Consider the following 14662-nt stretch of genomic DNA (forward strand, 5'->3'; position numbering starts at 1 on the left):
ACACATGATTACAAATGCAAACGAAGACAGAAGAGCATCATCAAGCTTAAAGCTTACACAGGGTCCATGCTTCACTTCCGTAGAACATAGTGGAGAGCACTACAGCTTTCTGCACTTTCAGCTTGGTTGGTATCTTGATGTCCAGTGGTTCAGCACACGTGCTCGGAGTTGTCCTTGTGCCTGACTGACCTTGCTGATTCCTACCGAGATCTCCTTATCTCAGGAGACATCAGAGATGACGCTGACTAGGTATTTGAAGTGCCGCTATGCTCTCAATGTGTACACTTGCTCTTGAGCCTGGGGCTTGTTGGTGAAGGACACCAGTCTTGCTGAGGCTGGTCGTCAGACCAAAGAACTGGGCTGCTTCTGCAAACGTGGTGATAATGACCTGGAGGTCAGACTCCTAGTGAGCCATGAGAATAGTCAACTGCAAGGAGCGTTTCAATGATCAGCGGTTCGAGCGTCCCGAGTCTAGGCATTCAGTCTTCGAAGGACGAACAGAGCTCCGACTTGACGGTGGCTCAGGTAAACACCACAGTTGAGGTCATGGGGGGGAGCGTGGTTCAAGACACAGCTGAAGAAGAGGTTAAACTGGGCAAGAACACATCCTTGCTTCACCCAACTGGAGACATGGAAGTGTGCCAGAGGTGTGACCACTGGCCAGCGCTGCTCCAGTCATGCCAGCATGGAAGATACAGGGTAAATTTCCCTGGACACTGTATATACACTGACTGACAAAATACACACACATACACACACACTAACAACCACACAGAGATACTGACAATGTCAAAATTATCAACTCTGTCATTCTAGCGAGCTGGCAGGCTAATAAAGGCAGGAAAATAAAAACATCGCCGTTACTGTACTCGCACAAATACAGGCACACCGTTACTGTACTCACACAAATGCAGGCGCACTAACACACGACGCACCTGGACCAGCAAGAATGTGCACAAGAGTTAATTCACTCAGAAAACTTCCACGATAGCACCATGCGTATCTGACTCAGAAACAATACACGAACGGACAAATGGGTCTCTCCTTTTCTCTCTGCCACCTCCACAAACAGACACGCACACAAGAACGCGTGCACAAACACCTTTTTCCTGAATGTGGAGACACACCAACAGAGAGAGAGAGAGAGAGAGAGAGAGAGAGAGAGAGGGGGGGCGGAAGAGAGATAGAGAGAAGATAGAGAGAGAGAATTTATACAAGAAAAGGCCACAGCCCAATGTGAAGGGGGGAATATACAATAATCATTAAGCACGAAACACATGTCAGCCATATACATGCACGTAGAGAGAGACAGCTGATTTTGTTTTAACTTTTTTTTTTATTTTTATAGATTGAAACTTAAAACGGAGAGAGAGAGGGGGGGGGGAGAGGGAGAGGGAAGACAGAAAGAGAGAGAGACAGAGAAATAGAGTTAGAGAGTGAGACAGAGACAGAGACAGACACAGAGAGAGAGAGAGAGAGCCGTACGGAGGTGGGGTAGTTGATGTTGGTCCGGACGGCCCTGTTATTGAGCGGCATGACAGGACGCCGGTTGCCGGCCAGCTGGGTCACCGACTCCTCCCCGTACAGCCGTTTCTGGAACTGACGTAACGTGTCCAGCTGTCCACACACACACATACACACACACACACACACACGCCAATCACACACACGCACGCGCCAATCACACACATACACACGCACGCACACACACACCATGCACACACACACAACAGTCAATCACACACACGTACACCAGTCACACACACACACACACACACACACACACCACTCACACACACACATACCAGTCACATCCACACACACACCACGCACAAACACACCCCATCACGATTTATCAACTTGTCATAACTATTGCATAATGCAAAATAATACACACACGCATCTTTCTCTCTCTCTCTCTCTATATATATATATCTATCTATCTATATATATCTATATCTACTTACATAGATAACATCACATCATAATCAACATTCACAACATGAAACACAGTGCAAGTTAGTTCCTTTGGCGTCAAATCACAAACAAACAAAATAGGATCATTTCCTTTCCCGATCTTAATAAAAGAAAAACTCAACATATAAATTATGCTCAAGAAATGATCACCGGCTAAAGACTTCCTTCACAGATTATCAGCTGATAATCAAACCAGTATCTTGTCGCTGTCACCTGGATCAGAGATACGCACCAGTATTGTTGATTGCTGTTATCAGCTTCAAACCAGTATCTTGTCGCTGTCACCTGGATCAGAGATACGCACCAGTATTGTTGATTGCTGTTATCAGCTTCAAACCAGTATCTTGTCGCTGTCATCTGTATCAGAGATACGCACCAGTATTGTTGATTGCTGTTATCAGCTTCAAACCAGTATCTTGTCGCTGTCATCTGGATCAGAGATACGCACCAGTATTGTTGATTGCTGTTATCAGCTTCAAACCAGTATCTTGTCGCTGTCAGCTGTATCAGAGATACGCACCAGTATTGTTGATTGCGATTATCAGCTTCAAACCAGTATCTTGTCGCTGTCAGCTGTATCAGAGATACGCACCAGTATTGTTGATTGCGATTATCAGCTTCAAACCAGTATCTTGTCGCTGTCAGCTGTATCAGAGATACGCACCAGTATTGTTGATTGCGATTATCAGCTTCAAACCAGTATCTTGTCGCTGTCAGCTGTATCAGAGATACGCACCAGTATTGCTGATTGCGATTATCAGCTTCAAACCAGTATCTTGTCGCTGTCACCTGGATCAGAGATACGCACCAGTATTGTTGATTGCTGTTATCAGCTTCAAACCAGTATATTGTCGCTGTCAGCTAGATCAGAGATAAGCACCAGTATTGTTGATTGCTGGTGAGAAGTGTGTGTGTGTGTGTGTGTGTGTGTGTGTGTGTGTGTGTGTGTGTGTGTGTGTGTGTGTGTATTTTTTTTTTTTTTGTTAATCCCTTCTGTAGGATAATTATTTTCAATTTTTTTTTGTTTTTTTGTTGTTGTTGTTTTTTTGCTGCCCCGTCATCTGCACCGTTTCAATGCCATTACTCCCACGCCGCTCATTTAGATTCCCCCATACACGGCCACACCTGGGTTTGTCCGTCGTAGTTCCAGCATCGGCAGTCCACAGGGAACCATCGATGTTAGGTATTATTTTCAAATCTTAATCGACTTCAGACTAAGCATTGATTTACGCTTTACTCTTCTTCGTCTTGTGTTCGTGGGCTAGCAACTTCCACGTTCACTCCTACCTGCGAGCGGGCCTCCTCTGGCTTGACGGTTTTTACCCAGCCATATAGGTAGCCATACTCCGTTCCCGGGGCGAGAGCATGCTGGGTACACACGTTAGTGTTTTCCATAACCCGCTAACGACGGGTCATTTGTAACGAGGTTCTTTTAGTAGAACTTTCAAAGGCATTAGTTCATAGCCCTCTTTCTACATTCCCTTAATGTACTTCATAATTGTGTTAATGGTTTTAGTTACTATCATCATAATTGAACTGTTACTGTTAAAGCTAATTTCATGTTAGTTATGCATTTCTTAGTAGTTTTCTACCCTTTTTCTGTATTATCCTGACTTCTCATTTCAACTCTCCCCACCCCATCCCACTAATAGTGAAAAGACGCTAAACTAAAGAACGAACACACACACATTCCACACACACACACACACACACACACACCAGTCACCTGTATCCTGGACACGTAGATTGGTTTGTTGAAGAGGACCCAGGTGACCGTCTCGTGGCAGGCAGGCTGTGTCAGGGAGCCCTCGTAGGTCAGGTAGTAGTTGGTGTCCGGCAGGAGGCTCTTCACCCCCAGGTCCTTCACCTCCTTCGTCTGCCCTGTTGGGGCACAAGGCAACGCACAAGTCTGTGTAGGCTGTCACAAGTGGAGTGTGCCCTGTTGGGGCACAAGTCTGTGTAGGCTGTCACAAGTGGAGTTTGCCCTGTTGGGGCACGAAGCAACGCACAAGTCTGTGTAGGCTGTCACAAGTGGAGTTTGCCCTGTTGGGGCACAAGGCAACGCACAAGTCTGTGTAGGCTGTCACAAGTGGAGTTTGCCCTGTTGGGGCACGAGGCAACGCACAAGTCTGTGTAGGCTGTCACAAGTGGAGTTTGCCCTGTTGGGGCACAAGTCTGTGTAGGCTGTCACAAGTGGAGTTTGCCCTGCTGGGGCACGAGGCAACGCACAAGTCTGTGTAGGCTGTCACAAGTGGAGTTTGCCCTGTTGGGGCACAAGTCTGTGTAGGCTGTCACAAGTGGAGTTTGACAAGTCTGTGTAGGCTGTCACAAGTGGAGTTTGCCCTGCTGGGGCATAAAGCAACGCACAAGTCTGTGTAGGCTGTCACAAGTGGAGTGTGCCCTGTTGGGGCACAAGTCTGTGTAGGCTGTCACAAAGTGGAGTTTGCCCCTGTTGGGGCACAAGTCTGTGTAGGCTGTCACAAGTGGAGTCTGCCCTGTTGGGGCACAAGGCAACGCACAAGTCTGTGTAGGCTGTCACAAGTGGAGTTTGCCCTGTTGGGGCACAAGGCAACGCACAAGTCTGTGTAGGCTGTCACAAGTGGAGTCTGCCCTGCTGGGGCACAAGTCTGTGTAGGCTGTCACAAGTGGAGTTTGCCCTGTTGGGGCACAAGTCTGTGTAGGCTGTCACAAGTGGAGTTTGCCCTGTTGGGGCACAAGTCTGTGTAGGTTGTCACAAGTGGAGTCTGCCCTGCTGGGGCACAAGTCTGTGTAGGTTGTCACAAGTGGAGTTTGCCCTGTTGGGGCTCAAGTCTGTGTAGGCTGTCACAAGTGGAGTTTGCCCTGTTGGGGCACAAGTCTGTGTAGGCTGTCACAAGTGGAGTTTGCCCTGTTGGGGCACAAGGCAACGCACAAGTCTGTGTAGGCTGTCACAAGTGGAGTTTGCCCTGTTGGGGCACGAGGCAACGCACAAGTCTGTGTAGGTTGTCACAAGTGGAGTTTGCCCTGTTGGGGCACAAGGCAACGCACAAGTCTGTGTAGGCTGTCACAAGTGGAGTTTGCCCTGTTGGGGCACAAGGCAACGCACAAGTCTGTGTAGGCTGTCACAAGTGGAGTTTGCCCTGTTGGGGCACAAGGTAACGCACAAGACTGTGTAGGCTGTCACAAGTGGAGTTTGCCCTGTTGGGGCACAAGTCTGTGTAGGCTGTCACAAGTGGAGTTTGCCCCTGTTGGGGCACAAGTCTGTGTAGGCTGTCACAAGTGGAGTCTGCCCTGTTGGGGCACAAGTCTGTGTAGGCTGTCACAAGTGGAGTTTGCCCTGTTGGGGCACAAGGCAACGCACAAGTCTGTGTAGGCTGTCACAAGTGGAGTTTTTCAGAAATCTGCGTAGTTTGTCATTAGTCTGTCCAGTCTATTAGAAGTCTACCAGAAGTGTCTGTAGTCTTTCAGAAGACTGTGTAGTCTGTCAGAAGTCTGTCGCAAGTCTCTTCAGTCTTTCAGAAGTCTGTGTAGTCTATCAGAAGTCTGTTCAGTCTGTCAGAAGTCTCTGTAGTCTATTGGAAATGTGTTTAGTCTATCAGTAGTATTTATAGTCTATCAGACGGCTGTTTAGTATATCAGAAATCTGTATAGACTATCTGAAGTCTGTTTAGTCTGTCAAGTCTGTATCAGATTACTATGCAGTCGATTAGATGTTTATACAAACTATCAGATGTGTAGTGTCATGAGTCTCAACAGTCTATCACTCTACAGTCTGTCACAAGAATCTATAGTCTATCATGGGTCTCAACAGACAGTATTACAAATCCCTTTAATAAAGGGTAAAACGAGCCATGTTTTCTAAGTCTAGCTGACCAAGAAGGTCGTCTCCTGGCCCCTCAAACAACAACAACAACAACACACACACACACGAAAATAAAACGTCAAAAATATTATTTGTCATCGAATCAAGCAAATAATCATACATTCTCCAAGACCAAAGCTGCGGCGGCTTCATTTATTTGTCTATACTGTTACGTTTCCTTTAGTATCTAACATTTTTTTTCATTCGAAGTATATAAAGGTGAGCATATTTATCTTATTTTCTTTTTCAGCAAGCAAGATAAGCCCAACAAACACAGTCGGACTTGCATTCCAAATATTGCGAGTTAGAAATCCGGGCTCACGACACAAAACTGCTTTTTTTTTTTTTTTTTTTTTTACTTCCCAGGTTAATAATGTGTTGTCATTTTGATGATATCTGTGTAGTTTTCACACAGGTATCTTTTCCTATGCTCATGGAGATGTTATCCTTTAAGCCAAATTTCCCAAGAGGGTGTTGATGTTACGCGTGAATTTAACTTGTTTTTTTTTTTTGCACAGAAATGTATCCCCATATCCATGTTTTCCTATATTTTCATTTTTATGATAAACCATATTTACTACAGTTGTATCTAAAATCATCACGGTAATGCTTATACCTTTTCACAACAGTTTGCCCCACGTATATCATCACCATTTTCCTTGATCTCAGTCTTGCCAGAGATCTGATCTTGATTTGAGATCAGAATACGGGATAAAAAGAGAAACGTCTTCAGATGCGTGCAGAAAGAAAAAGAAGAGGGGCAGAAAGGGAGATTATGTATATATACATTATATATATATATATATATATATATATATATATATAGAGAGAGAGAGAGAGAGAGAGAGAGAGAGAGAGAGAGAGAGAGAGAGAGAGAGAGAGAATGAATCAAAATTAAATCCAGGCCCAGATGTCTTTGTATTTATAGAATGGAATGGAGAACACACACACACACACAAGTCTTGGTTAATTCTTTAATCTTTAAAACTGTATTGTGTTTGGGGTGGGTGGTGCTTTAAAAAGCTCTCATTTGCTCATGTTGGTCCTAATGTACCTCCAAAAGGAAGGTTGATTTGGTCACAGCAAGCGACAGCTGTTTCGCACTTTGGAGTGCTCATCGGGCTTGCTACCCGCTCTTGACTGCAAATCAGAGAGAAACCACTACTCAAGCAAGGAGAAATTACCAACTGCTTGGCAGGGACTTATGACGGGCGCAATAGCCGAGTGGTTAAAGCGTTGGACTGTCAATCTGAGGGTCCCGGGTTCGAATCACGGTGACGGCGCCTGGTGGGTAAAGGGTGGAGATTTTTACGATATCCCAGGTCAACATATGTGCAGACCTGCTAGTGCCTGAACCCCCATCGTGTGTACACGCAAGCAGTAGATCAAATACGCACGTTAAAGATCCTGTAATCCATGTTAGCGTTCGGTGGGTTAAGGAAACAAGAACATACCCAGCATGCACACCCCCCGAAAACGGAGTATGGCTGCCTACATGGCGGGGTAAAAACGGTCATACACATAAAAGCCCACTCGTGTGCATACGAGTGAACGCAGAAGAAGAAGGCAGGGACTTTTTATTTTTTTTTTTTTTTTTTACAAAAAATGAAATGTCTCAATAATATATATATATATATATATATATAAATATATATACTCAAAAGAAAGTTTCCTGAGGTAGAGAAAAACTTTTTTTTTTTTATTGGATTCACCGAGAGAAGCGGACGGCGAGTAATTGAAACGTCAAATCTGTGTGATCGTCCCCACGATCAACGTGCCATGGCACGCCAGCTCAATACGCTGGGACTGGCCACAGGTGACAACCCCACCATCCCTCCCTCCCTTTCACAGCCCCGTACTGACCCCCTTTCACACTGGCTCTCCCAGTCTTCTGTCAGCTCCGATCCCCCTTCTCTCTCTCTCTCTCAACTCTGTAAGTCACTGACAATAATGATAATAATAATAATAATAATGCACATTTTTATAGCGCCCTTTCACTCTAAGAGCTGAGGGAGCTTTACATGAAAAAAAAATTACAAGTTACATAAAACATTCATGACCACTCTTTCTTCCACCCCCCCCCCACCCCCCGACCCCCCAACTCACACTCTCCCTTTCCCATTCTACATACATCCAAAGTGAACTGACATGGGTGGTGATGGAGAACAAGGAAGCCCGAGAGTACTTATAGATAGGTTTTAAAGAGATGAGTTTTTAGTGATGAGCGAAAAGCAGAAATAGAATCAGACGCACGGATATGATGAGGCAGATGTGAGGAGCAGCAAAAGAAGAAAGAACGTTCACCATAGGACTAGCTGTCCACTTGATTCCTCCCGGTCTGTCAGCTGTGTGTCTCTCTCAGCTCTGTGAAGAGTCATCTTCTTCTTCTTCTGCGTTCACTCGTATGCACACGAGTGGGCTTTTACGTGTATGACCGTTTTTACCCCACCATGTAGGCACCCATACTCCGTTTTCGGGGGTGTGCATGCTGGGTATGTTCTTGTTTCCACAACCCACCGAACGCTGACATGGATTACAGGATCTTTAACGTGCGTATTTGATCTTCTGCTTGCATATACTCACGAAGAGGGTTCAGGCACTAGCAGGTCTGCACATATGTTGACCTGGGAGATCGGAAAAATCTCTACCCTTTACCCACCAGGCGCCGTCACCGTGATTCGAACCCGGGACCCTCAGATTGACAGTCCAACGCTTTAACCACTCGGCTATTGCGCCCGTCTGTGAAGAGTCATGAGTCACTGGGGTGCCGCTCACAAGAACCGTTCACCAGAGTCCATCAAGTCTCCTCAGGGAGACAGCGTCACCACAATACAGCGCCACCATTTCGTTTTGTTTTGCATTTAAATCAGGGCTCCAACGACTGCAGACTTTTCATCCACCTCTGTTAAAGACTTCGTTATACACAACGGTCATTCCCTGACCGTCACGCTAATGAAACCCCATGTGCATCCCACTGATGCTTTTCTTGGAAGAGAATCAAATTTCAGTTTGAGAATGAACAGCAACACGGAAAAGGGCAAGAAGAAAAATAGAGCAAAACAAGACAAACATCTTCAACGAGGATCAAACATAAACCTTCGCGGCTTTTTTACATGCTACCCTCGCCCACGAAGGGAGAAGCGGTTGGAGTGGGGGTGGGGGTTCAAGAAATAAAGAAAGAAAGCCAAGAAGAAGAAAAACAACAACATCCTTTCAATATATTCACCAAAACGAGGGAGGGATAAACGTGGAACAGACACGTGAAATCTGCCTGGCTGAAGCCAACCCAACGTGACAAGCTAAATCAGTTCCAGTGACTGCCAGTCATACCCAGCCCCTACCTCCAGCTCCACCCACTGACAGACCGATACTCCACACTACACCCCCCTCCACCCTTTCACACACAGACTCTCTGACACGCACACACAGTCTAATGTATTGCTTATCTTAAAAACAAAAAAAGAAAGAAGAAAAAAAAAGACTGTAAAGACGGCACCACATGGCTTGTGTGTTTGTATCGTTTTAAGAAATATGTCTTTTTTTTTTGCTGCCCCATCATCCACACCATTCCAGTGGCACCACTCCCACGCCGCCCATTTAGATTCCCCCCATACACGGCCACACCCGGGTTCGTCCGTCACAGTTCCAGCGTCGGCAGTCCGCAGGGAACAATCGAAGTTAGGTCACCAGGAGGCTACTACACACCAGAGAAGACCCTGCACTGCTTCTGAGTCACTTCGGTGGTGTTCAGTGGTGCCTGTTCTGATTCAACGTACTTAGGACACCATCAGCTACTAACGACAATAATGGCTTAGTCGCGGAGCCCATATGGTTTGTTGCATCCTGTTTTGATGACACTTCTCTCGTGTCCTGTCCATTTGCAGGTAACTTTATAACGACCACAAAAGACGTTGACGAGTGAAAAGAAAGCAAACAAAAATCCTTAAACAAGCAGAACAATGTGCCAATGACAGACAAAAACAACAACAACAAAAAACAAACAAACCCACCTTTCCATGACTTGTCAAGAGGACAGTGAACAAAAACAGCTCATGTTATCAAAAGCGCTCTGATAATGTCAGATCGTTCAACCACTGTGCTAAACATTTCGCCATAAACAGCGGCCATCCCCTGACGTTTCCGCTCATAACATCCCACACGCTTGCCCAACGATGCCTTGCTTTCTGCAGAATCAATTTCCGGTAAAAGATGGGGAGGAGGAGGAAGAGAGACAGGAAGGGGGTGGTGGAGGAGAAGAATGAAGAGGAGAGAAAAGAAGAAGAAGAAGAAGAAAAAGAAGAGTGTGGAGAAGAGATAGAGATGGATACATAAATATCGAATGCAAAAAACTAGTGCGGCAAGGGACCGCCCCACTCCCGACCACCCCCCTCCCCCCTCTAAGAAAGAAAAACAGACAAGAGAGATCCAGAAATAGACACGGAGAGACAGGGATACTGAATGCAAAAAAAAAAAAAAAAAAGACAAAAAAAGAGAAAAATCGAGGCAGGGACGCTAGCTAATACAGGCAGTAGGAAAAAAAAGGGGGAAAGGTGAGGGTGAGAGAGTAATTGAAACGTCAAACCTGCCTGGCCGCAGCTACGTCAACGTGACAAAACCAATCAATACCAATCCATGCCAAGATCCCCATGCCCCCCCCCCCCCATATCCCCTACCCCCTGGTCCCGTACTACATCCTGTACAGCACCCCCCCCCCCCTCCCTCCTCCTCTGCCCACCACCCCTGAGCCCAACACCCACATTTTCTGTGCAGCCGAAGACTCCCGTTTGATGGTTAGATGGACTGGGAATTTGAAACAACAGAAGGAACACAGCTTGGCTAATAAACTGTAGGGAAATCTGTGATGACTGTCGCCAGTTATGTACTAAAAACACCAATTTCTGTTTCGCTTCTTTGTTTTCCTCTCATCTTATATATCCACGGGATTTCCTGAAATAAACAAGTCTTGTCTTTCTTGTCGAAATATGAAACTGGGTCAAAGAACGCAGGATCTGATCTCGATCGCCGTTTACACTTTGGAGATGTCATCGATAAGAACTGGGTGAGTTTGAACAGTCCCACGCAGCTTGTCTTGTGTGGCAGTGGGTTTCGGCCACATCCCTTCCCTCAGACCTCAGAGGTGAGGTCCCTACAGACGTGAACAATACGAGCTGCGGTCCCGTTCCCTTCTCCACATGGTGTCTGTGCATGTGGCCGTTTTCGTCTATTGCGTCCTGTCCATCCATAGTGCAAAGATAGTGATCTGTTCTGGTCTAAATTGTCAGTTGGCAGCTGTCAAGGGGCTGGTTTGGTTTGGAATGAGGTTTGATGATGGTCTTCATTAAATGCTTACTTGGTAAAACCTTCATCTGATGAAAGCGCTGCCATGTTGTTCCCTGGATGTGCATGCACGTGAAATCGTGCTTACTGTGTCTTGAGTTCGATTATAACTCTGTCACCCGTACAGAAAGATGCTGCTGATAAAGGGGAGGAGGGGGAGGAGGAGGAGGTGGAAGAGGAGGACGATAAGGAGGACGAAGAGGAGAAGGACGGTGACAAGAAAAAGAAGATTAGAAAAAGAGGAGGAGGAGGAGGAGCAGAAGAAGAAGAAAAAGAAAAAAAAGAAAGGAAGAAGAAGAAGCAGAAGATGATGAAGGAGAAGAGGATGAAGAAGAAAAAGAAGAAGAAGAAGAAGAAGAAGAAGAAGAGGATGAAGAAGAAGAAGAAGGAGAAGAAGAAGAAGAAGAAGAAGAAGGAGAAGAGGATGTAGAAGAAGAAGAAGAAGAAGGAGGAGGAGGAGCAGGAGGAGGTGGAGGTAATGCGGAATTCCGTGGAGACTGACCTTCACCTCTCCCCATTCTGTGTCCTGAAGACTATTTTGCTAAGGGCCGGAGCGGTTGGAGCAACATCAAGCTTTCAGCATCCACGACAGCAAACAGAACGACAGAACTACAGAACACAGCGCCTCAGGATGTTGATACATTGACAGAGGAACGGGAGGTGGACTTTGAACAGGGGGGTAGTGGAGGGGAAGGGCGGGGGGGGGGGGGGGGGGTGGGGGTTTGGGGGGGCAGAAGAAAGAAAACAAGGAACGTGATGGAAAGAAAAACAGTTGAAAAAAGACGGGAGAGAGAGAGAGAGAGAGAGAGAGAGAGAGAGAATAAAATATGTGCGAATGCGTTCGCAGTACGGTTCAACAAAATACACTTCAATACTTGTATTAGCTCGGTGTGACTTACAAAGAAAGTCCTAAACACACTGCCAGAGCTTTTACAGAAATGTTGCTGAAAACTGAAGATTTCTGTGTGTGTGTGTGTGTGTGTGTGTGTGTGTGTGTGTGTGTGTGCGTGTGTGCGTGCGTGTGTGAGTGTGTGCGCGTGTGTGTGTGCGTGAGTGAGTGAGTGTGTGTGTGTGTGTGTGTGTGTGTGTGTGTGTGTGTGTGTGTGCGTGCGTGTGTGTGTGTGTGCGTGCGTGCGTGTGTGTTTCTGCGCGCGCGCGTGTTAATAACGCTTTCAGGAACCATGCTGACAGAAGACGGAATTAGACGAGGAGGGAATCGGACAAGCACAGAGCAAACGAACCACACAAGTATTGTAATTTTCACACAGATTACTCGAATGCCCACGCATAACGAACTGGCTCCTGAAGAGGCCAACTTCAAAAGAAAAACAATCGTGATTTTTAGGTCACCAGGTCAGCCAAGGACCGCCAGCAGGGTGCCGGATCCTGCAGGGAAACCCTTACCTCATGCCAGTCGTCTCTTCCTTAACTTTCTGTATATGTTTGTCTGCACCTTGTATATATATATATGTATATGTACTTTCTACGGACAATTTTAAGATAGGATCTGAAGATTTGCTACGTCCATGCAACCACCGCACAGCTGTATGCAAGAGACCAGATCTATGCTGCCATTGATATATATATATAAAATAAATAAACCAAAGTTGACCACACACACACACACACACATATATATACATATACACACACATATATATATATATATATATATATATATATATATAGAGAGAGAGAGAGAGAGAGAGAGAGAGAGAGAGAGAGAGGGGGAGAGAGAAAGAGAGGCATATATAATTATATATATATATATATATGCACGTGCGCGTAAATGTGCGTGCGTGCGTTTGAGTATGAGTGTGCGTCCGTGCGCGCGCACGCGCGTGTCTGTCTCGGTCTGTGTACTTTGTGTGAGTGCACCGGAAACTGTAAGAAGGCGGGAATGAGACAAGCCGAGGGCAAACGTCCCTCTCAAGAAGGATCGTAACTTTCGCACCGACTACTCGAAAGGCAATGAACGACGGATCGTGTTGCCGAAAACGCCAACTTAAAACGTACAAAGGAAAACAATTTCATCTCCTGGCCTCATTGTTTGTTAATTTCTAGTTGAAAAACCACAGAGGCAACCGTGTGTTTGTTCTGTATTGTCCGTATGTTCTTTGTGGCTTGTTCAGGATTAAAGAGGCTGTGTGTGTGTGTGTGTGTGTGTGTGTGTGTGTGTGTGTGTGTGTGTGTGTGTGTGTGTGTGTGTGTCCATGTGTATTTTCCTCCACCTCAGAACCATCTCAGTCTATCATTGCACTGACAGGCAGAAGCGTGCTTCGTTCATCGCTAACGCGAATCATCTCTTCATAAACTTTATGGCTATGTTTGTCTGTGCCTTCAACATAAAAATGCTTTCTACGACCAAATTGAGATTGAGTCTCGAGCTTTCAGACGTCCATGCACCCATTACACAGACGTATGCAAGAGACCAAATACATGCTGCCACTGACTGAATATGTATACATATATATATATATATATATATATATATACATATATATATATACATATATATACATATATATATATATATATATATATATATGTGTGTGTATGGGTGTGTGTGTGTATTCGTCTCTATCTATCTCTCTCTCTCTATGTGTGTATATATATATATATATATATATATATATATAGATGTGTGTGTGTGTGTGTGTGTGTGTGTGTGTGTGTGTGTGTGTGTGTGTGCGTGTGCATATAATTGTATGTAAACACTCCTGGAAACCATGCTTGGCAGAGACAGACTGGAAAAAAGCAGGGATCGGACAAGACAAGAGCCAATGAACCCACACAAGTATTGTAATTTTTTTGACACTGACTACTCCAATGCCAATGAACAACAAAAACAGTTGCTGAAAAGGCCAGCTTTGCACGTGCGGAATGAAAGCTGACCAGCCACTGACCGTTCAGCGGACCGTGGTATGACACCTGTGCTGACCTGTGAAAATGCAGACCCGGAAAACCTAATCATGTACTGACCTTTGGGATCACAGGACCTGCGGGAACTAAGGATGATTTCTGTCCGTGCTGAAAGAAATAAAACAGTATAAACTACGTGACCCGGCCAGCCAGGGACCGTTCAACGGCCTCTAGCATGATGCCGAATCCTGCAGGGAACCTTGACCATAATCCTCTCAAACTACCATTTTTTTTTTGTTGGGGAGGGGCGGGGGAGAGGTGACGCTAGAAGCACTCCACCAACCCAGGGGAACAATAGAGTCGCTCAGGGTGTTATCTCTGGTGGTGCATGTTCACTTGGAACTTTTGAAGTAACATTTCACAGATGATTCGTAAACTCTGAACGACTAAAAAACAAAACAAAACAAACAAACAACCCCCCCAAAAAAACAACAACAACAACAAAAAAAACAAAAAACAAAAACAAAAACAAAAAACAAAAAAAAACCGCAGAGCTTTCGCAGAAACTCTAACAATCTAAGATAGGATTTTTTAGAGCTCGATAATTTGCGAGCCCCTACGCCTTCCCCATTTGAACTGTTATCT

At 45.5% G+C, this 14662-nt stretch overlaps 1 protein-coding gene across 1 annotated transcript in view; it reads right to left on the reverse strand.

Annotated features, from left to right (window-relative positions):
* Window positions 1-229: 229 nt before the first annotated feature.
* LOC143299582 (carbonic anhydrase-related protein 10-like) overlaps window positions 230-14662 on the reverse strand; it is a 250871-nt gene continuing 236438 nt past the window's right edge. The window contains exons 8-12 of the mRNA XM_076612867.1: window positions 5141-5293; window positions 4365-4472; window positions 3704-3858; window positions 1486-1617; window positions 230-403 (exon numbers count right to left, since the gene is read on the reverse strand). Of these exons, the coding sequence (XP_076468982.1) occupies window positions 230-403; window positions 1486-1617; window positions 3704-3858; window positions 4365-4472; window positions 5141-5293 (722 nt within the window). The remainder of the gene's footprint in view (window positions 404-1485; window positions 1618-3703; window positions 3859-4364; window positions 4473-5140; window positions 5294-14662) is intronic.

This window comes from Babylonia areolata, chromosome 25, assembly GCF_041734735.1.
Source record: "Babylonia areolata isolate BAREFJ2019XMU chromosome 25, ASM4173473v1, whole genome shotgun sequence".
Lineage (NCBI taxonomy): Eukaryota > Metazoa > Mollusca > Gastropoda > Neogastropoda > Buccinidae > Babylonia > Babylonia areolata.